Source organism: Aspergillus fischeri, genomic scaffold (assembly GCF_000149645.3).
Source record: "Aspergillus fischeri NRRL 181 1099437636264 genomic scaffold, whole genome shotgun sequence".
Taxonomy (NCBI): Eukaryota; Fungi; Ascomycota; class Eurotiomycetes; order Eurotiales; family Aspergillaceae; genus Aspergillus; species Aspergillus fischeri.
In genome coordinates, this window is record NW_001509762.1 from 2306805 (window position 1) to 2328462 (window position 21658).

Consider the following 21658-nt stretch of genomic DNA (forward strand, 5'->3'; position numbering starts at 1 on the left):
AGAGTAAAACAAGAGTAAAGTACTTGGCAACTGCTCTAAAACTAAGTTGTGATTTCTCGATTTTTTTCACAGCATTGGATAAAAGTAAAGGGAGGAGAAGGAAATTGAATTTCCATGTGCGCGTGTATCATATTTAAATGGTCATGCGAGTTGTTGCGGCTTATTAATGATCTTGGCAGTCACGTGTAGAGGGTGTGTCTCATGTGAGCTCTTTATGGAGCTCGCGTGGGCTGCGTACACGCTCCTGAATCATTGTACCTCCAGTGTATCATTATATAATCATAATTTTTGGTGCCATACTCTTTTGGGATTCTGCTCTAGTTTTTCTCCCCTGCTTCTATCTTCACGTCTGGTTCGACTGTTTCCATAAGCACGTCACCGTTTGCAGCATTCATCTTCTTCGATATCAATTCAAGGTGAGTAGCACCTCTCAGTTTCTCTGGAGACTGGACTTTTCATGTGTCCCAATTGCTTTTTGGATGGGTTTGCTGTGCTCTTGATGGCCCTGCAAAGGATGGCTCATCCCTAGCACTGGGCCTGATTGCTGTGAGCTTGCTATATGCAGTCAACTGCCGGCCGGCTAACCACGTGGGAGCCTGAGGCCAGCAACATTCCCGACAGCTTACCTAAACCTACACACATGGCACTTTTCGGCTGACGCAATGTTTTTCCATTGTACCTTTTAGTCACGTGATCGAGTCCCCCCCCCCAATTCGGCCGCCGTATTGACCCGCTTCTGCCCCTCCTTTTAGTTCCAGCACCGACTAGCAACAATGTTCTCCCGTAGCCTGAGGTCAACAATAACCCCACCTTGCTCGTCCTTCTCTTCTCGTCCCCTCCTCTCCTCCGTTGTCAATTGCAATCAGTCCTCCTTCCTGTCTCTTCGCAGATTCCATCAAACCCCTTCCGCCATGTCTCAGGTCTTCTTCGACGTCGAGTACGCCCCTGTGGGCACCGCTGAAAGTAAGCTATTCCGCGCCCTCCCTGTCTTTATTCTACTTGGTTTAGGGTCTGGGGTACAATTGCATTACCCCTCCATCCCGCTTTTCAGCATCGGCGAGAAACTGTGCTCAAAGCGGGCTCGATGGATTCGGACTTCAATTAATGCTTTCGAATCTTTTTACTGACGCTATCTTGCTTCGTGCCTTGACAGCCAAGGTCGGCCGTATTGTATTCAACCTCTTCGATAATGATGTCCCCAAGACAGCCAAGAACTTCCGTGAGCTCTGCAAGAGACCTGCTGGTGAAGGCTACAGGGAGTCTACCTTCCACCGCATCATCCCCAACTTCATGCTCCAGGGTGGTGACTTCACTCGTGGCAATGTGAGTCGTCGTCATACACGACACCGCTCTCGCCGGACCCGTTAGCCCATATTGCTTTCTGGGTCCTGAATAGGACTTGAGAACTGATATGTACCACTTTTTGCGCTTAGGGCACTGGTGGTCGCTCTATCTACGGCGACAAATTTGCCGACGAGAACTTCAGCCGCAAGCACGACAAGAAGGGTATCCTCTCCATGGCCAACGCTGGTCCTAACACGTAAGTTGTATCCTGCGATTCGCCTATGTTTTTAGAGGTACCTGAAGTTGTACTGATTGCCTTGTAGCAACGGCTCTCAGTTCTTCATCACCACGGCTGTGACTTCCTGGCTCGATGGCAAGCACGTTGTCTTTGGTGAAGTTGCGGATGAGAAGTCCTACAGCGTCGTCAAGGAGATCGAGGCTCTCGGAAGCAGCAGCGGTTCTGTCCGTTCCAACACTCGTCCCAAGATCGTCAACTGTGGTGAGCTGTAAGCAATGAAAAGGGGAAGATAATGGGTTCGAACAAAGGGGAGCCTCTCGGTTCTGACGACTCTACAGATGAAGCCTGTGGCTCTCTGTTCTCCGATCAGGCCTTGGGGGTTCCGACGTCTCCTTTCTTGCGTGGTGTAATCTAGAACTGTTCCCGAATTATTAGCCAAGCATGTCTCTGTCCATTTTCAATCTGTGCCGACAATTGCTTCTAATCGGTTCCATTTCTGATTGCCTGTATGTCTTTACACTCTGCCCCCGTAACTAAGCCCCTGCTTGCACCATACGGTCTACACGTCATGTCTGGTTCGACAGCTTTTAGGACGACGGGTCTGAGAATATAAGGCTGAAAGTGAGCGTCAGCCATCGATTGATTGAATACAAGCATAGGTCATTTGGCTCAGACTGCCAAGATCGGTTCAATCAGCTATATCTTGATTTTTCGTCAATAAAACAACTACAAAACCGATCATGAAACTAGACGGTGATCTCCCGTGTTATTATTGATTGTTGTCATTGATCTCGTATTACAAACACCTTTGAGGCTTCTTCTATCGCGGATCTGAGAGGGGGCAAGCGGAACGCTTCAATCGAGAGGCCATTTGAAGTCAGACTAACAAGAGCGAGTCAACGAATTGCAGGCCGGACCGAGGAGCACATCTATCCGCAGCATTTGGTGACCGCCGTAGCGTCATTCCTAAACAAAAACACAAGTCAGATCGAGCTCCTTGCAAACCATCCGAGGAAGGTAAGGGGAGTGGAACAACATACTCCTTCTGCAGATTCAAAGGCTCCCAGGAGAAGATGAAGGAACCCAGGAACGCCCCGATGAAGATGCAGATAATTATGTACCCGTTGAAGTACATGGCCAGCAACATGACAAAGTACGCCACCGCGAACTGCAGCATATGCAGCAGGGCGCGCACCAGCTGCTCGATCAGCGTGGGCCGGACGGGCGTCTTGTCCTCGAACGCGCCGCAGAGCGTCTGCCCTGCGCCTTTTGATGCTGCGCCTTCGACGCCGCGGGTGGAGTTGGGGGAGTCCTCGGCGCTGGCGTCGGCGTCGGTGGCACGTGTTAGGCCTTGGGACGAGGCTGTTGTGGAGAGGTACTGGTTTCTTAGGCGGGCGCGGCGGACGATGAAGGCGTCATACTCGCGGCCGACGCGGCGGAGGAACTCGAGGCAGATGACGAGGCAGATGACGCCAATGCAGGAGCCGGCGAACATACCGCGGGAGGTGTTGTGCCATTGACTGGAGAGGAAGCCTGGAGATGTTGGCGTTAGAATTGTGGAGGGACAAGCACATTACAACGTTGGAACGAAGAGAGCTTACAGGAATCGATGGTGTACCAGTTCCATAACATCTAGACGGTTGGGGAGGTCAGCGGATGACTATTGTTTGATATTGTCGTCGGTGCTGTGCTCCTAGTCTGCATACCGAGATCTTGCACGACTGCATGCTGTCCATGCCACCCATATCCATGCCACCCATGCTATGAGCGCTGCCGGTGCTCATGGCGGCGCTGGCAGTCGAGCTTGCGGACATGGCCATGGTCATGGTCGAAGTCATGGACGCCATGGAGTCCATATCGTGGTTCATATGGTCCATTGTTCTGGTGGGATAGAACGACTGTAGATGTGAAACTTTAGGATTTTCCGATGAGGTGCACTCGAGGTAGCGAGTCAGTCAATCCCTGACCTGGCAGACAGGGACAGGGAGGGGAGGTGAATAGAGACTGGAAGGGAACAGGAGAGCAGACCAGCGCAATAGAGGAAAGAGTCGAAAAAGAGGAAAGACAGCGGTTATCTACATAGAGATAGCAAGCAGTGGCACCCTGGGAGAAAGTGAAGTCGTACAACAAGACAGGCCCTGGTCCCTTTCTCCGCTCGTCTGTGGTTCGATCGCATGATTCGGCTAGTCATCGAGTGGATATCAATTCGAGTATTCTGCTCTCTGTTTCATAATTTGTGCTCGAAAGGCCTCAGTTTGCTGTTTGCTAAGAAGTCCGCTGCTGCAGCCCAAACCAATTAGGGTTTGGCTGCGAGTGGAATTGAGCACATTTCGGCCGCTTGGCTTCTTTAGCCCCCAGAACATTATTAGAATCTGAGCTAAGGAAACTGGGTCTCTGCTTAACTATGGAAAACGAGTTTAGCCTTACAGGATTTTATCAATGTGTAAAAGAAATGGAATGGTAAAAAAAATAAATATGAATCACCCAAAGGTACAATCACCCCATCTATCATCATAAACGCGACGCCCAACTCCCATAGAGAATACATGCAGGGTATAAAAGTATCGAGACACATGATGTCAAGTAGATATCATACTCCCCGGTTTGTCCCTTTGATGACTCCTTCCAAGATCTCCCGAATCTGCTTGCATCCGTCAATTCCGACGGCGAGCATTGTCTCGAGATAAGTGCAATGGACTTTCGAGTCCATCACCATCATAGAGACCTTCATATCTTCGTCGTCCTCGTCCATAGCGTCCTCTCCAACAGGAATAGCTGTTGTTGTCCCAACCGTCAGGAACGGAAGCTCTTGCTCTTCTGGCAGTGACAGATCTAGAAGGGGATCCAGAAAGTCATTCCGAGGATCACGTGGCGTAGAGGCGCTGCCGCTCATACCAGAGGTACAGGCAGACAGCAGGCCTGGCATAGGAATACCGGCGTCGACAAGGGCTAGGGTACACGCATTGACCGCTGCGGCGAGGAGAGACCCGTCAGCCGACAGGACTGAGACGTGAATGCTAATCGTACTGTGTGGATAGAGGTGGGTGTGAAGGTGGGATTGAAAGGCCGAGCGCAGTATCGTCGCAATTCGTGAAGATTGCCTATGTCGGCACATGTTAGAACGTAGCGAGAGAGATGAAGCGGAGCAATAAGGCCTCATACCTGTCGCTGCCCCCGGCTCTCCTCCTGCGATCAACGCCCGCGAAACCCGCGACGTTGACGTCGACCTCGACCACAGCTCCCGCGGATCCTGCAGCACCTCCTGTCGCGTCACCCCTCTTTCCCTCCGCTGGACCATGAACAGAGCACATTATCGATGTATTTCCCATTGACAAAAAGGATGACCCAGAACTCGCGGGGTTGGTAGAAATCTGGGCTTGAAGGAGTCGGAGCTCGTTCCAGCGGCGTCCATCAAGGCGCAGCTTCGTAAGAGGATACGTTGTAGAGGTATCGAGAGGCATTTTGAGTTATTCAAGTTATCGTTGTCGTCCACCAATTTCTGTTCCTCATCAACAGGTTTCGCAACGGTGCTGGTCACGAGGAATTTTTCCGAGGATTTCAGGGACGCCAAATAGGTGTTAAGCAATGTTAAGCAACAAATGAACCAAAAGCGCTTGTGAAGCTGATAGGATGTGACTCAGGATTATCCAATCCCAAATGACGTACGAGGAATTGCGCGGGCAGACGAAGGTGACAGACGGCGGAGGTCGAAGTGAGAGCGGACAAATTCAGTTTGCGGCGAACAGCTCTTTTCCTAGTCGGGAAATCTGCCTGATAAGTATTCGTACTCCGCTCTCCGCATCCTCACGGACACTTCCTCTGCGCGTCTGGAGGCAATTTTCCTGCCCCTCCTTGTTCTTCAGCATGGGCGGAGATTGGGAGTTACAAGATACCGATGTATCGACTGTTGACAATACGGAAGATGACGATCTCGATGCCACTCATTCCTCCAAGCCGTCAATACCGCCTCGCTGTAAGTTTCTCCGCATGTAGGCTTTAGCTACTAGCTAATCTGAGGAATTTGTGTTTAGATAGAGACCGTGTACTCAAATCAAACCCAGAGCCCCCTCAGTCCGCCTCCGATCATGAGCGTTCCAAGATCAAGCAGTTGTCGTCCCCTTCCAACCGCGATACCTCCGTCGTTGACATAGCCGATACCGAGAGTGGCGACGATTCCTTCAACGATGGCGAAGCAGCGTACAAGCGGTTCAAAGAAAGGAAAGCTATCAAGCGGAAGCGCAGCAGTGCCAATCTTCGCAAGTCTAAGAAAACCAAAGTGGCGGACCCTGACTCGTTTGTCGGCAAAAGGCCGAAGAAAGAGAACGAGAAATCCACTCGCACGCGACCCGTTCTAAGGGCATATGGGGAAGAGCTTCCCTCGGACGATGAGCTCATGGAATATACGCTTCCGGACTATCTGCAGAAGCGTCGAACGCAGTTTGACCGGCGGATGGACCACCTGAAGGAGTCCGGATTGAAGCTGCCGCCAGATTTCGATGACGTGGAATTTTCCGACGATGAGCGGTTAGAGTTTCTCAAGGAGAAGCCTGCATTTAGGAATATAGAACCTTGCGGGAAGTACGAGGATATAACCCTTCCATACTCGCTCGGGTTAATTCCGGCGCCAATTGCCCAATGGCTGCGGCCCTATCAGGTCGAAGGTGCCGCCTTTCTACATGAGTTGTTTGTTTATCAGAAAGGGGGCATTCTGGGTGACGACATGGGTCTGGGAAAGACGGTGCAAGTGATTGCTTTTCTCACTGCTGCATACGGGAAGACTGGCGATGAAAGAGACGCCAAAAGGATGAGGAAGATGAGGCGAAGTGGCCGGGACGGATGGTATCCGCGCACTTTGATCGTCTGTCCAGGGACCTTGATCCAAAACTGGATTTCGGAATTCAACCGTTGGGGGTGGTGGCATGTTGATACATACCATGGGGACAACAAGGAGCTCGCACTGCAAGCCGCGAGGTCAGGTCGCTTGGAAATTCTCATTACGACCTATGGCACATATCTGCACAACAAGGATGCCGTTAACATGGTGGAATGGGACTGCGTGGTGGCGGACGAGTGCCACATCATTAAGGAACGCAGCTCGGAAACAACAAAGGCGATGAACGTGGTCAATGCACTTTGCAGAATCGGGCTGACGGGCACCGCAATTCAGAACAAATACGAAGAATTGTGGACGCTGCTCAACTGGACGAATCCGGGAAAACTTGGCCCGGTTACGACCTGGAAACGTACCATCTCAGAGCCGTTGAAAATTGGGCAGTCACACGATGCCACTCTGTACCAACTCAGCAAAGCTCGCAAGACAGCGAAGAAGCTCGTCGAAAATCTCCTACCTCAGTTTTTCCTACGGCGCATGAAGACACTGATAGCCGATCAGCTTCCGAAGAAGAGCGACCGGGTCGTTTTCTGTCCGCTCACCGAGACGCAGGCAAGTGCTTACGAAAACATCCTCGACAGCGACATCGTTCAGTACATCAAGACATCCTCCGACAAGTGTGACTGCGGCTCAGGGAAGAAAGCAGGCTGGTGCTGCCGGCAGTTTCTGCCCTCCGGGGGCAGATGGCAGAACTATGTATTCCCCGCAATAGCCATACTCCAGAAGCTCAGCAACCACCTTGCAACACTCATACCGCAAGGGGCGGACTCCTTGGAGAAGCAAGAGAAGGATAAAGAGATGCTGGAGATTGCCGTTCCCGACCAGTGGGAGCAGCTCTATCGGACCCGAGACTCCATTGTCAACTACGCCAACCCCGAATTCTGCGGGAAATGGAAGGTCCTCCGCAAGCTTCTGAAATGGTGGCATGCGAACGGTGACAAGGTGCTGGTGTTTTCGCACAGCGTCCGTCTTCTCAAGATGCTACAGATGCTCTTTCATTACACGAGCTACAATGTGAGCTACCTGGACGGCTCCATGACTTATGAGGAGCGGACAAAGGTTGTCGACGAGTTCAATTCCGACCCAAAACAGTTTGTCTTCCTAATCTCGACCCGGTCTGGAGGCGTTGGCCTGAACATCACCTCGGCGAATAAAGTCGTTGTCGTCGACCCAAACTGGAACCCTTCGCATGACTTACAAGCCCAGGACCGAGCGTACCGAATCGGTCAGTCCCGCAACGTCGAGGTCTTCCGCCTGATCTCCGCCGGCACGATCGAGGAGATTGTCTACGCGCGTCAGATATACAAGCAACAGCAGGCCAACATCGGCTATAACGCCAGCTCCGAACGGAGATACTTCAAAGGAGTGCAGGAGAAGAAAGACCAGAAGGGCGAGATTTTCGGGCTCGACAACCTGTTCGAGTTCAAAACCAACAACATCGTCCTCAGGGACATTGTCAACAAGACCAATGTCGCCGAGAGCAAGGCCGGCGTCCAAGTCATGGACATAGCCGTCGACGAATCCGACACAGCAACTACCACGCTCGACAGCAGCTCTGAAACCAAGAATCAAGACGACCAAGTCATGAGCCAGTTAGCCGCAATGATCCGCGGTGATGCCGACGACGCCGCGCCGCAGGCCCAGGCCGCCGTGACCGCGCAGAAACACGATCCTATCCAGGCCATCCTCGCAGGCGCGGGCGTTGAATACACCCATTTGAACAACGAAGTCATCGGCTCGTCCAAGGTGGAAGAACGACTCAGTCGACGTGCCGAGCTAGCCGATGAAAAACTAGGCGACGTACAGGTCTTCGGGTCCTCGCAAGACAGGACCGGGCGGGATGCTATTCTGGACAAGGACGGCCGGCCCATCCGGTACAGATTCCATCCGCCACGGGAGGTGATGAAACGTCAGTTTTGTAGTATGGCGAAGCGGTTCGGGTTCGCTAGTGCCACTGAGTTTGCACTTGTGGTGGAGGGTATGACGCAGGCTCAGAGACGGGCGTGTCTGGAGCGGTGGTATACCGAGCGACGGGAGATACTTTTAGGCCAGAGATGATATTATGGATTTGGAAGACGGCGTTCGATCTGGTTGGGGTTTTTGTTCGAGAGATACCCTTTTGCTTAGTTGGAGTTGGGTTTACAAAACAGCATTTATTTGGCTGCCCGGTGATATTTGTATATTAATGACTACGAGAAGACATTGACTGTACAATATGCGAAGTCATATCAATTCACGAATTATCGTTATGCAATGAAGTACTAAAGATTCCTCATTACTATAGCCAAGCCAGAGTCCACAAAGCCGGCAAATTGGGCCACTTCTCCTGCCACGAAGCCAGGATCTCAGGTACGCGTTCGTCGAAGCTCCTACGGGCTTCGCCGTTACCGTTTTCCCAGCCCTCGGCACCATGAATCTTACGTTCCTGGTTCGCCGCATCGTTCAGCCGCGTGGCTAGTTCGAGGATGGCCTTTCCTCCTACCAGGGCCTCCTCATGGTTATCTCTGATATCGACATTGAACACGTGGACCGGTCGGTTGAGAGCCGCGCCCTTGTTCATAAGATCGTCTACGACGGCATCCCAACACCGCTCCTCGCAGGTGATGATGACGTCGACCGTGCCTCCTTCCGTGCCCAGAGCACCCTTGTCGCCTTTCGACACGTGGTCCACTCGCGGCATTCCGGGAACCCAGTCCTGGAAGCGCTCCGGACCCCATTTCAGATTCCGGTTGCGATCGAGCATGTTCAGAAGGCCATTATTACGGTAGAGTCTTTCGTCCTTGGCGAGGAGCTCGTCATACATTTGCGAGTAGGAGGTAGTGTTGAAGTTGTAGACATTAGGTTGTGTGATGGATGGTCCTGGAAGACGGACCAGGGACCCTGTTCCGAATGAAATAACGGGGAAGGGAGAGGGCGCCGTCGAGAGCCGGAGATGGGCTTCCATCGAACGGTTCTGGTTAGATGCACATACTGTGCAGAACTTCAGCTTGAATGAGTCTGAGGACTGTGCGGGAGCAGATGGTTCTGCGGCCTGGGCCTCGCCTGTCCCTGTTGTGGAGGTCTCCAGGGGTGGAGGAGGGGGCGGAGGAGGCGGATTGGGAGTGGCAGTGCCCGCACTGGATAGTCGAGGGTCATGAGCCATGTTGAGCGGCGATGCGATCAAATATCACCAAGTGTGATGTGTTATTCTTAAGAAAATGGAAGTGACGGCTCGGGAGTCGTCTTTATGAGATCAAAATCAAGGAGGCTGGAAGGTGTGTTCACTTGTTCCTTGTAAAAGCTGCTTCAATTAGCAAGACTGAATGGTGATACTTGCAAGAGTAATGACCAAGGGATCAAAGTAAAAGTATCAGAAATCTAATTATGCGTATAAAAAGGTTGTCCGCATTGTGTAGCTAGGACAGCTCCAATAAAAAGAGATCATCATGTGATGGCACAGCATGGGTTGGTAGAGATTGATACTTTGTAGTACATACCTTGAGAATGCCTCTCATTATCTGCGTCTTGAAATGAGCTTGATGTACTGTTGTCAACTGTATGATTCTTGACAGAAGGATGAAGGGCCGCAGCCCTGATGACACAAGTGAAGAATCTTGCGTGTGTTTTCGCTCCACGCGAAGCTTTTGGGTGCTGTGCTGAGTCAGCAGGAGCTTGGATCCTGCGCTAACCCTTCTAGAACTGACCAGTCGTGATACAGAGCAGCTGAACTGCTTGACAGGTCTTGCGTAGATACCTGCCAAAATAACACTGACACTATCATGAATTTTGTGGATTTTATGCTCGACGTGAATATTGCAGACTTTGCGGGCCTTACTCCATACACTGATCTTTCTCAGTTCGTCTGGGCAAACAGAGCAGAATCACGTGACTATATTTCGCGGGGTGTGGTCTCGTCATTTCGGTCTAGCCAGTGCCATCCTACAACAATGTCTCTTACCAGGCTGCTGGATGCTTGCATTGTCTTCAGGCTGTGCATGATCTGCAGCTGACTGGATAGTACGACAGAGCAAGCTAGCCATAACTGAGACAAAACCCAGGATAAAAGGGGAACGCGCATACTTCGTGCCCGTATAGGGTCGACCATTGCCTCTGGAAGGGCAATACAAACTAATTTCACCAGGCTCTTAACCCAGGAAAGCCGTTACACCCAACCCATGATGAAGGCAGCATTAATTGTGGTAGATATGCAGGAAGATTTCTGCCCACCGGTCAGCACAGCTTGCTCTCATGTCTGTGGAAAGAAGCTCATAGGCACAGGACGGATCACTCGCGGTACAAGGGGCTCGCTCCATTGCACCACTCATCAACACCCTGCTCGCCAACCCAGGCTTCGTGATACGCGTAGCCTCGCAAGATTATCACCCCCAGAATCATGTATCCTTTGCGAGCAATCATCCCGAGCCTAACAATCGCCCCTTTGAGTCCGTCTTCCAGATGAACAATCCGGCTCCTGGAAAGGAAAACGAGACCAAGGAGCAAAGGCTATGGCCCGTTCATTGTGTTGGAGGGACTAAGGGGGCCACTATCATCCCTGAGATCGACAGCAGTAAGATTGACCTGTACGTGAAAAAAGGCATGGACCCGCGCGTTGAGATGTACTCTGCCTTCTCGGATGCGTTTGGCAACCTTGACCCAGCCGTTCATGCTCAGTCCGTGGACGTTGATCTCAAAGCAGTGCTGGCGGAGAGGGGCATCACGCATGTGTTTTCAGCCGGGATCGCTGGGGACTATTGTGTCAAATACACGGCTATGGATGCCGCGAGGGCAGGGTTCAAAAGTTATCTTGTCGAGGATGCGACCAGAAGCGTTGATCCTGGTGCAGGATGGGAGGAGGCTAGGCGAGAGTGTGAAGCAGCGGGTGTATCGATAATTCGATCGGACGGGCCTGAGATTGCGGCTCTTACTGCGTCTTAGTTGCCGTTCCGAGAGGGACTGCGTCTCCGCACATGGTACTTAGAATTCAAGCGAAATCGACATGATGATAGACTTTGGAGTCGGAACTGAACTAGGAGCTGCTATGGCGTCAGGCAACCCGTCGGTGGACCATAGAGCCCAGCATTAGGACATGAGTATGAGACTGCTTATATGATGCCCTGGTTTTTGAAGCGTATGTTGAGGTTCTACCCCATGCTAATGGCACGAAGTAAGCTGTGAACGGCAGTTTGTGAGACTATGGCTTTGGACCATATGATATTGACCCTAAGGTAGATAGTTTGTACCGATCGGTATCCAGGCGTTTATTGGAAAAATCAAGATACTCAAATTAGATAGATACATGATATCAAAAAAGCTGTTTCAGCATTGCTTAGGTTGAATTAGTGATTGACAATGACGCCGCTCCGCAGTGGAGAACCATGCGTCTGACATTCTCCCTAGGCTCATTTGCATTCATAGTTGTTCTTGGCTTGGACTGCCCTCTAAGATTGCGAGATAGTGAAAGAATGAAAGCCAGCTGGAATATTTTACCCCTACTGTATTTCTACATCAAGGAGAAGTTAAAAGCTACGCAAACAATAGGAGAACATTCTGGGCGCTCTTGCGGGTCCTTTGACGGGTCGATCCCCTTGCCAGTTAACGGTCCCTTGCGCTGATCAGGGTCAATTCAACTCAAGGAGTTCATAATCTCATCCCACCGTCTGGAGGGGACTTCTCCTCTCTCAACACAGCATGCCATTTTTTGATTGATCTTCCAATCTCGTCAGCCTGTAGTTTAAGTGTTGCCTGAGCGCAGATCTCATTTCGTTCGCTTCGGTACTCACCGAAGTATACCATAACTACGCAAGGCGAACCGCTTATACACACCAGCCACGCAATGTCTACAGACACGAGTCTCTCAACACCAGCAGCGACATGCACAGCTATTGATGAGAACATCAGCGCCTCAACCGCGCGCCTATCTCAAAATAGGAACTTGGAGGAGAAATTACCGTACTGGCTCGTCAATGTGCCCCCGTCACAGTGGCCGGCAGAATGTCCTGCGTTTCTGCGCGACTTACCGGCCAAGTCTATTGCAATTCTGTCGACTTCAGATGCGGAGTACAAGAGGCAGGATTGGGAGACGGTAAGAGAGATTGTTAGTAAGTGGGCCCGGGTCGGCGTATATTGTACGGCAACAACTCGCTGCTGACATGTTATAACCAGGAAGTAACCGGATAGATCTGTTCCAGCGTGTTCCGAGCGAACTGAGAAGGTATCTAGAATTTAAAGCGCACATTGTGGCCAAGTATGGATCGATCCTGCGATTCATGGTCAAGGAAAGGCTCCGCTGGGGGGATGGAGACGCGGATGATCTGAGGCCCAAGGGACGGCCGTTCGAGTTCGATGGTTCGTTTGCCCTTGTTATTATGTAGATTGGTCATCCTGGCCTGACACTGTGCAGAGGACATTCGGATTTTGTACAATGACTGGCCGTATGGGGTCGAGGAGGGCATTGTGCATCTTGTCGTGTGGACCAAGTTCGAGCTGGAAGATGATCCTGCCACAGATGATTTGACGCCTCAAGCGAGGAAAGAGATCGATGATTATGTGACGAGGACGTTTCGGTCGCGGATGCCGGCGGAACAGGTTTGCTGTTATATCTGTCGATGAGAGATTCAGTCTACTAAACAAGCACAGGTCATCTGGTTCAAGAACTGGAAGTCGCTCAAGTCGGTCCACGCAGTTGAACACTTTCATGTTATGCTCTATCAACCGGACATGGAATTCGTCAAGGAGGTTACTCAGGGGGATGTGCCAATGACGGCAAGGTTCTGAGCTTAGGTCTCAGACATGGTTGCCTATATAATCACCCATAGCATTGCTTGACTTGGATTTGCTTCATATAGTTAGGGCCGGATGGTGTAAGAAGGGTCACCCTGATACTTGGGAGACAGCCAGACATAGACTACAGATATTAGGTAGATGGATAGATCGACAGATATACCCTGTATACTACACAGTCCACGTTAATCTTAACCAATTGATCAAAAGAGTATCTATACGAGTACGGCGTACACGCTCCCTCAGTAAACCCCACTTGCCAAGCGTCTGCCCCTCGCCATCTGTCGGTGAGAACTAGAAATACGATTACACGTGTGAGTGTGGCAGGTGTTGAGACACAATGTATAGGATCCTGACATTAGGAGTAAAACAGTGAAATGAAAATAGGAGAACTTAATTGAGACCATCTTACCATAGTGATTGAACGTGGCAGGTTAAACATCTTGGACTCTTGTAAGACTGTCTCTTCAGCCTTCTCTGGGATTCTGTATTGGCAACGTCACTCCCTGCTGGCTGCTCCACCCAGTATAAACTAAGAGTACTATGTACTATTCTCGACTGGATTGAAATAAAGTCGTTAGAAAAAAAAAATAGTATGCCACAATAGTCAAGCGAAGAGGGGAAAGAAAAGTAAAAAAAAAAAAAAAAAAAAAAAAAAAAGTCATCGATACAAAATCCTCTTTTGTTTCTTCTCTCATTCTTCCAACATTATCCTGATGGAGATACTGCGCAAGCCTCCTCTCACAAAGGAACCACAAGACTTGTCCACTAGTTTCATAAATATCTGTCTATCTACCTAACAGAAGGAAAGAAAAGAGACATCAGAAAAAGACTCCCCAAAGCGACTTTTCCTTCAAGAAGACCTCTTTTTCTCGTTCTCCTTCTCTTCTCTCCTCTCCCCACGCGATAACTATCCCAATCATCTATCTGACTCTACTTATTACTACTGCTTATATCACAGTAACGAAATGCCTGTGCCTGTTCCGCATATCCGCCGGCGTTCATCTGTGGCCACTTCCAGTGAGTAGAGTTCCGGAGTACATACTGTCAACTGTCATATATCTACTCCGTAATAACATGACTGTTGTTGCTTGTCTTCTCTCCAACACGTCATACCCGTCTTTGCTCGTCCCTCCCCCTCTAACCATTCTCTCCGCCTAATTTTTTCCGTCCATACTTTGGTTACCTTATCATTACCACGAATTCTGTTTCCAGTTATTCTTCTCTTTTATATACTCTTAGCTGTCTACATCACCATCTGTCATTTCACTCTATCATGTCCGCTGACTGGGGCTCCTTTTTCCATCAATTTTCAGGTACTCGGTCCTCCATGGATGAATCAAAGCCGGAAGGCGGAAGCGGGGAAGATGAGGTCGTTGAGCCTGAACAGGGCAATGGTACGTAATTATTATAAGATCCAGTTGCACGAGGAGCTCGTCCCCTGAAGCTCTATTCTCGGCTGTGTATAGGCGCTTACTCCTTTGCTCAGTGCTGTCTCATATCATTTCCCAGCTCCGACCGGGCGCAGACCTGAGCCGAGTCGTACTGCCTACCTTCATTCTGGAGCCTCGCTCCATGCTGGAACGGATCACCAAGTATGTGTGCAGGGACCTCGCTGTGATGCTCTGGCTAATCATGATCCCTCGAAAGCTTCATGGCTCATCCGGAGACCCTTCTTCCCATGCCCACGATCGATGACCCCCTCGAGCGCTTCGTTTCCGTCGTCAAGTTCTACCTGAGCGGATGGCACATCAAACCTCCGTACGTGCACTCGACTTGCTCCCATTCGGTTTCCAAAGATGAGACCTCCTTTCTAACGTGGATACTGCAGAGGCGTGAAGAAGCCGCTGAATCCGATTCTCGGAGAGACCTTCACTTGTTACTGGGATTACCCTGATGGCACGCGAGGGTATTACATCGCTGAACAGACTTCGCACCACCCTCCGAAGTCCAGCTACTTCTTCATGGCGCCAGAACACCACATCCGAATTGACGGGACGTTGAAGCCTCGCAGCAAGTTCCTAGGAAACTCGGCGGCGAGTATGATGGAGGGTGTCGCCATTTTACGCTTCCTGAACCGCGGCCAAAACCCAGAGAAGGGCGAACGATAGTATGTGGCCGCATATCCCACTTTCATGGACTACAGCGATAGATTTTGTTCGATCTGGTACTAATTGAAATGTGTGCAGCATCCTGACACAACCGAATATGTACGCCCGTGGCATCCTCTTTGGAAAGATGAAGTATGAGCTCGGTGATCACAGCTACGTCCGTTGTCCCGAAAACAATCTAGTCGCCGATATCGAGTTCAAGACAAAAGGATACTTTTCCGGCACCTACAATGCAATCGGAGGGACGATCAAGAATGAGAAAACGGGCGAGGTATACTATGAGCTGTCTGGACTTTGGAACGGAGAGATGTTCATCAAGGATGTTCATGTATGCTGCCCGAGTGTGTCCTAGAATAACCACATACTGACTATTTATAGACTCACAAGAAGGATGTCCTGTTCGACGCAACACACGCAAAACATACACCACCCAGTACCCGGCCGATCGAACAGCAGGGCGAGCGGGAATCGCAACGGTTGTGGCACAGCACAGTCAAGGCGCTCCTTGCCCGCAACCACGAGGCAGCAACGGACGAAAAGTCAAAGATTGAAGACCGTCAACGTGAAGAGGCCGCTAAGCGGGCCGATGAAGGAGTGGAATGGCATCCGAGACTCTTCCGCCCTGTTCACGGGGGCCCCGCAGGTCCCGATGAGGGTGAGGAGGACTTGGACTGGATCATCAGCGCGCATATGTAAGTGTGACGGGCGCCTTCTTCTATCCTTCAATCGGAAGTTGACCACGACCTACAGTGACTCACAAAACCCCGAACTCGCCGCCAAACAAATACTAGCCATCGCGCCCATCCTGGATGGCCAGAAAGACAACAGCCAATTCCAAATTCCACCCCACGTACCAAAGAAAGAGGAGCAAACCGCTCCCTCCGCATCTGACCCTGTTGATGCCAAGAACACTGGTAGTGGCACTGGCTCCGGAGCCTCAGAAGCTCCCCAACCTTCGAGCGAGGGGCAAAACTCTGTAGAACGCAAGGATTCTCGGACCTCCGAAGTCGATGAATATGTCGACGCGGAGGAAAAATAAGCGTGACGCTACCCTCAACTATTTGATCTTGCTGCATATTAACGCTTCTCTTCCGTCATCCTATTTGGATGACGTCCCGCCAGTCGTCCGGACGTCTAGCCCGTTCGAGAAACGTTGGCTTGAGAGCGATCTCCGGACCGCAAGCAGCTGAAGCCGTGACATGGTAGTCAACCTGCCAAGAAGAAGCGCCTAAACGAATGTGACATGACCCTCGCCTTATTCTACTGACGCAGCCGATGGGATCGTTTGACTTCAACACATCATTTCGTTTTCAATTATCTTTTTTGTGCTATTTTACTTATCGAATTGCGTCGCCCGTCCTGGATACCCGATTTGATTTTGAGAGGGGAGCGAGGCGATAAAAAGGCGCGAGGGCGCTTGGAGATCTGATGCCCGAGGAATTGGGGACATGGGAGGTTCAGGTGATAATGTTTCATATACGTGGCTATATCGGAATATGGGATTGATAGAAGGGTGGGAGGTTAGGCTGGGGAGTATCTTAATTCTATAATAAATAGATTTGGTCCTTCTGGCCTGCTTTTTTGCCCACCGGCTGAGACTGACAACCAAAAAGAATTGAACATACAAGAAAATATCTTCTGGGATATCATAGATCGAGCAACAAGATTTGACCCAAACGCCAGAGCACCACCCATCCAAACGAGCAAACCACCCAAAGTCATAGAATACAAAACGCCAAGGGGAGAAAATGAAACGCAAGACAATCAAGAATAGAGCTCCCCCCGGTATCCCGCACCCCTCTCCAATTCCCGCCGTCGATTGCTCTTGACCGCCGCACTACCGGGCCCCTCGCGCTCCTCGCGCTCCTCCTCCAGCTGAGCCGTCGCCTCCTCGATCTCCTTCTCCGTGTCCTCGCGCAGACCCAGGATATCCGGGGGGATGAAGCTCATCTGGACACTGGGGGCCCCCTGGATATAGCGGAGCTGCTCACGGACGGCCTGGACGAGACCGGCGAGGTACGGGCGGGAGTTCTTGTTCTCGAGCTTGCGCATTTCCGACAGAGGGGGGAAGAGCGAGAAGTCCGGGCCGAAGTGGTTGCGGAAGGCGACGGTGTCGGGGATGTTGGGGTCAATAAGGTCCTGGGCATCGATGAGGATGGAGGTTTCGTGGGCCCAGGCGCGGGAGACGTTGCGCGGGGTGTAGCCGCCGCCGCCGACGACGAGGAGAGGCAGGCCGAAGGTCTTGACGAAGGCGACGCAGGCGCCGTGGGCGCCGACGTTGAGGTTGAAGCAACCGAGGCGGTCGCAGCCGAGGGAGTCGGCGCCGCATTGGAGGACGATGGCGCCGGGGCGGTAGGTGTCTACGCAGGCGCCGACGATGTCGCGGAAGAGCTGGATGTAGGATTCGTCGTCGATGCCGTCGTTGAGGGGGACGTTGACGGCGTGGTGCGCGCCGGGGTTGAGCGGGTGGGTTGGGCCGGTGCTATCGAGGGGCCCCGTGCCGGGGAAGAAGTTGTCCTTGTCGTATTTGTGGAAGGAGACGGTGAGGACGCGGTCGGTGGACCAGAAGGCCTGCTCGACACCGTCGCCGTGGTGCACGTCGATGTCGATGTACATGACGCGTGGGTGGTGGCGGAGTAGCTGCAAGATGCCGAGGACGATGTCGTTGACATAGCAGAAGCCGCTGGCTTCAGCCTTCTTGGCGTGGTGCAGGCCGCCCGACCAGTTCACCGCGATCTCGGACTGGTTGTTGCACAGTTTGCGCGCCGCGTCAATGCTACCGCCGGCGTAGAGCGAGCAGTAGTTGTACAGCCCGTTGAAGATGGGACAGTCGTCGCCGAAATTGAACCGCGCAATGTTTTCGCTTTGCTCTGGATTCTCCATGTCCCCGGGCATCACTTGCCTCAAAAAATCGAGGTAATCCGTCTGGTGGAACTCAGCCATCTCCTCGTACGTCGCAGCGCGGGCCAGATAGAGGTCCATGGCGTGGTGCATCCCGTAGGCCATGACGAGCTGCTTCGTGAGGGTGAGTCGCCAGGGCTTCATGGGATGCGACTGGCCAAAGTGGTGCGGTTCCACGGCCGGATTGGCGTGCCATGAGACTCGGTAGCCTTGAGGACGAGGGATGCCATTCGTCTGGCGCTCGAGGGAGACTTTTTGATCAACGCTCAGGGTGGGATTCGACGTAGGCGGAGGATTATATTCTTGGACAATGGCGGAACGCGCCATGAGGTCGGAACGGTAGGGAAGTATTAGGAGAAGAAAAGGAAAAGATAAAAAGAGGAGAAGAGGTTAGTGACACAAATAAATCATATGGTCTAAAGACATGCTGTGAGAGACCAGATTCAAGATGAAGAGGTGGAGAGGTTGAATTCGAAGGACTGAATCGTCGAAGAATGTGGAGAATGAAGAAGACTAAGAGGTACTAGTGGTGGAAAGTTGAGACTTGGAGATGGCAGAAGAACGGGTGGCGGCCACTCGCATCTTATCAAACATCAGCAGAAAATATTGACTACATGCAGCTGCATCTAGACTACTCACCACCTAAAACATGCTTGATATTATGCGAGTGGTTTCTGATTCGAAATATCTAGATAGAATCCTCTGAATTAGCTACTGAAAGCCCAAGCCATTGAACGAATCCATTTCTCGTCACAAGATGGGATTCTCTACACAAATGCAACTCCCGAGAGAATCCCGAGTAGCTTATTAATCGACTCCGATTCCCGATCTCGGATCTGTGGCAAGCCCATGCTTCAGAGCAGATTACAGATAAAAATAGAGAGCAGCGAGAGGGAAGAATTGAGTAATTGTCTCGGAGACATAATCAGTGTCTTGTATTGCGTGTTGGTGATACCGTGTGTTGGTCCGGTGCAACATCCCTTTGAGCGGACGCCCCTAAATTTTATCTACCGCTACGCCTCGCACTCTTAAGGTTGCTAAGCTTTATTGATAGCCCGTTATCAACCGAGCAGCAGCAAGCAACTTCCGAACCTATATTGACCCTACATCCCTTGTCTTCCACCTACGCGTTCAACATGCCCATTGTCACAGCAGCAACTGCTCTCCGGCGGTCTCTTGAGGACCTCAAGTCATTCATCGTCGCACCGGGTGTTTACGATGGTCTCTCCGCTCGGATCGCCTTGTCTGTGGGATTCGATGCACTGTACATGGTGAGTGCTCAGCCTACAATTGTACTGTCATGGTCACTGAGCGTTGCCATTGCAGACTGGCGCCGGTACTGCAGCTTCGGTCCACGGCCAAGCCGATCTCGGGATCTGCACCTTGAACGACATGCGTGCCAATGCTGAGATGCTCGCCAACATCTCGCCCTCCACTCCCGTCATCGCCGACGCAGATACCGGTTACGGTGGCCCAATCATGGTCGCTCGCACGACAGAGCAATACTCGCGCTCGGGAGTCGCCGCCTTCCACATCGAGGACCAGGTGCAGACCAAGCGCTGTGGACATCTCGCAGGCAAGATACTGGTAGACAAGGAGACGTACGTGAGTCGCATCCGGGCAGCGGTGCAGGCGCGGAAGCGCATGGGCAGTGACATCGTCGTGATCGCGCGAACCGACGCGCTCCAAGGCCATGGGTATGAGGAGAGTGTGGCACGGCTGCGGGCGGCGCGGGATGCGGGTGCAGATGTCGGCTTCCTCGAGGGGATCACGTCCAAGGAGATGGCGCGGCAGGTCGTTCAGGATCTGGCGCCGTGGCCCATGCTGCTGAACATGGTCGAGCATGGGGCGACACCGTCGATCTCGGCGGATGAAGCCAAGGAGATGGGGTTCCGTATCATCATCTTCCCCTTTGCGGCAATTGGGCCTGCTCTGACCGCTATCCGTGAGGGTATGGAGAAGCTTAAGAGGGACGGTTTGCCGGGGTTGAGCAAGGAGTTGACGCCGCAAATGCTGTTCCGCACATGTGGTTTGGACGAGAGTCTCAAGGTAGACGCAGAGGCAGGAGGAGCAGCGTTCCAGGGCGGAGTGGACCTAGAGGATAAGGAGTAGACTTATGGCAATAATGGATGAATGCAAATGACGTTGCTGTTAATCACCTGCTATCGTAACCGCCGGTGCAGTAGTGGAAACTCCAAGTCACATGACTATTCCCATCTACAGAGTAGTTCTTTGTAGTCCGTTTTTTCGCCATGTCAGCTCCGAACGATTGTCAAATTGATGACGAGTCCTCACTTGCAAGGAGACGAGTTCCAAAAGGAAATTGCATGTTCTAAGTCTCCCGGAAGGACCCCGCTGCCGAGAGTTGGACTTTGATGAAAAAATTTCCTACCTTGACAACGTGTGACGCCAACCTTGGAAATGACTGCCACAGCCGTGTTCGTGGTAGAGAATTCTCTGGTTCCGCCCGTCAACCATGGCCAGTTTGTCCACGGATACCGTGTTTATTTACTAAGTAGCATAGTTCTAAGCGCCCAATCGGCGGCAGGCGTTCGCCAATTGTGGTGCTGGAAGGGCTAGCGCACACAATCATAAATTCATGGTTTGTTGAATTGAAAATGAAACTGCTGACATAGGCTGCATTGGTCACAGCAGATATATCGCTGGCATGCCATCATTACAAGTCAGTGAGAGATTTGTTCTGTACTGCTCGTCTGAGTTTGGACAAGTCAACGACTTGGGTACCTGACTGCCCTGTTGTACTACTACAATGATGGATGTGGTAATTCAACAGTGGACAGTGGACAGTGGACAGTGGACACGGCGGTGGAGATGGATACATCTACATTCCCTGTCGATTTGTCGCATACAATCAATTGCCATTCTAGATTCTAGCGGTGGGTAAAGATGTAGATGAATTTGCTGTTTCTGCTTTGTATCGACCCACATATGAGGGTCTGCAGTCCATGGAGTACTCTACTGGATCGAAGCGCAGGCTGGCTAGATGGGTCTTCAGAGTTCAAAATCCAATCTTCACTCGTTCCTGGATTGATTTAACGAAGTGAAGAAGAGTTTTCAACCGTATAATCATGGAAGGGTATGCCTCTTGAGTGAACATTCTACTACAAGGGACTCTGCCCAAGGCATTTTGGCATTGCGGAGGATAAGTAAAGAGCATCTTGGCCTAGATCAGCGGACAAGTTTCTCTAGAGTGTACCACTTGCTGGAATTGACTGACGTGTACCTCTCTAGATCGATTTTGATTGAACAGGGCGGATCCGTTATCATTATTGTTCCTCCAGCGCATCCAGGCTGTCAGGTGCTAGGAACGTGGCCCGCATTCCAACCATCTAATCTTCGACAATGATATCAGATCCCGATGAAGAATGTATCGCTGCCATACCTCAATTGATCTATCACTATTGACATATTGATCAGTTGAGTGCTGTTTACAGCCATCAGATATGATCATCA

General features: G+C 51.4%; 10 protein-coding genes across 10 annotated transcripts, besides 5 other annotated features; 6 read left to right on the top strand and 4 right to left on the bottom strand.

The window, feature by feature from the left end:
* Positions 1-911: 911 nt before the first annotated feature.
* cyp4 (peptidyl-prolyl cis-trans isomerase) lies at positions 912-1794 on the top strand (the record flags this gene model as incomplete). The annotated part of the gene is made up of 4 exons (XM_001260005.1): positions 912-963; positions 1154-1323; positions 1434-1540; positions 1608-1794. 4 exons carry the CDS (start codon positions 912-914, stop codon positions 1792-1794), a joined length of 516 nt encoding a protein of 171 aa, XP_001260006.1.
* A 657-nt stretch (positions 1795-2451) lies between these two features.
* NFIA_080540 (high-affinity Cu transporter CTR3) lies at positions 2452-3399 on the bottom strand (the record flags this gene model as incomplete). Its single annotated transcript, XM_001260006.1, has 4 exons — positions 2452-2488; positions 2563-3055; positions 3124-3154; positions 3229-3399. 4 exons carry the CDS (start codon positions 3397-3399, stop codon positions 2452-2454), a joined length of 732 nt encoding a protein of 243 aa, XP_001260007.1.
* Positions 2969-2993: a microsatellite.
* Positions 3254-3281: a microsatellite.
* Positions 3400-4112: 713 nt separating the features above from the next.
* Positions 4113-4983, bottom strand: NFIA_080550 (exosome non-catalytic core subunit SKI6; the record flags this gene model as incomplete). Its single annotated transcript, XM_001260007.1, has 2 exons — positions 4113-4623; positions 4685-4983. The coding sequence occupies 2 exons, from the start codon at positions 4981-4983 to the stop codon at positions 4113-4115; spliced, it is 810 nt and encodes a 269-aa protein (XP_001260008.1).
* Positions 4984-5179: 196 nt separating this feature from the next.
* NFIA_080560 (putative DNA excision repair protein (Rad26L)) lies at positions 5180-8471 on the top strand (the record flags this gene model as incomplete). The annotated part of the gene is made up of 2 exons (XM_001260008.1): positions 5180-5495; positions 5554-8471. 2 exons carry the CDS (start codon positions 5180-5182, stop codon positions 8469-8471), a joined length of 3234 nt encoding a protein of 1077 aa, XP_001260009.1.
* Positions 8472-8691: 220 nt separating this feature from the next.
* On the bottom strand, positions 8692-9555 carry ssuA (RNA polymerase II subunit A C-terminal domain phosphatase; the record flags this gene model as incomplete). The annotated part of the gene is made up of 1 exon (XM_001260009.1): positions 8692-9555. The coding sequence occupies one exon, from the start codon at positions 9553-9555 to the stop codon at positions 8692-8694; it is 864 nt and encodes a 287-aa protein (XP_001260010.1).
* Positions 9556-10171: 616 nt separating this feature from the next.
* Positions 10172-11327, top strand: NFIA_080580 (putative isochorismatase family hydrolase; the record flags this gene model as incomplete). Its single annotated transcript, XM_001260010.1, has 2 exons — positions 10172-10295; positions 10693-11327. The coding sequence occupies 2 exons, from the start codon at positions 10172-10174 to the stop codon at positions 11325-11327; spliced, it is 759 nt and encodes a 252-aa protein (XP_001260011.1).
* Positions 11328-12225: 898 nt separating this feature from the next.
* On the top strand, positions 12226-13166 carry NFIA_080590 (GIG1 family protein; the record flags this gene model as incomplete). Its single annotated transcript, XM_001260011.1, has 4 exons — positions 12226-12490; positions 12555-12737; positions 12793-12977; positions 13029-13166. The coding sequence occupies 4 exons, from the start codon at positions 12226-12228 to the stop codon at positions 13164-13166; spliced, it is 771 nt and encodes a 256-aa protein (XP_001260012.1).
* Positions 13167-13794: 628 nt separating this feature from the next.
* Positions 13795-13832: a microsatellite.
* Positions 13805-13831: a microsatellite.
* Positions 13833-14448: 616 nt separating the features above from the next.
* NFIA_080600 (OSBP family protein) lies at positions 14449-16322 on the top strand (the record flags this gene model as incomplete). The annotated part of the gene is made up of 7 exons (XM_001260012.1): positions 14449-14569; positions 14662-14767; positions 14823-14933; positions 15004-15282; positions 15362-15611; positions 15662-15975; positions 16034-16322. 7 exons carry the CDS (start codon positions 14449-14451, stop codon positions 16320-16322), a joined length of 1470 nt encoding a protein of 489 aa, XP_001260013.1.
* A 725-nt stretch (positions 16323-17047) lies between these two features.
* hosA (histone deacetylase HOS2) lies at positions 17048-18511 on the bottom strand (the record flags this gene model as incomplete). Its single annotated transcript, XM_001260013.1, has 1 exon — positions 17048-18511. One exon carries the CDS (start codon positions 18509-18511, stop codon positions 17048-17050), a length of 1464 nt encoding a protein of 487 aa, XP_001260014.1.
* An 809-nt stretch (positions 18512-19320) lies between these two features.
* NFIA_080620 (isocitrate lyase/PEP mutase family protein) lies at positions 19321-20296 on the top strand (the record flags this gene model as incomplete). The annotated part of the gene is made up of 2 exons (XM_001260014.1): positions 19321-19455; positions 19511-20296. 2 exons carry the CDS (start codon positions 19321-19323, stop codon positions 20294-20296), a joined length of 921 nt encoding a protein of 306 aa, XP_001260015.1.
* Positions 20297-20974: 678 nt separating this feature from the next.
* Positions 20975-21004: a microsatellite.
* Positions 21005-21658: the final 654 nt, after the last annotated feature.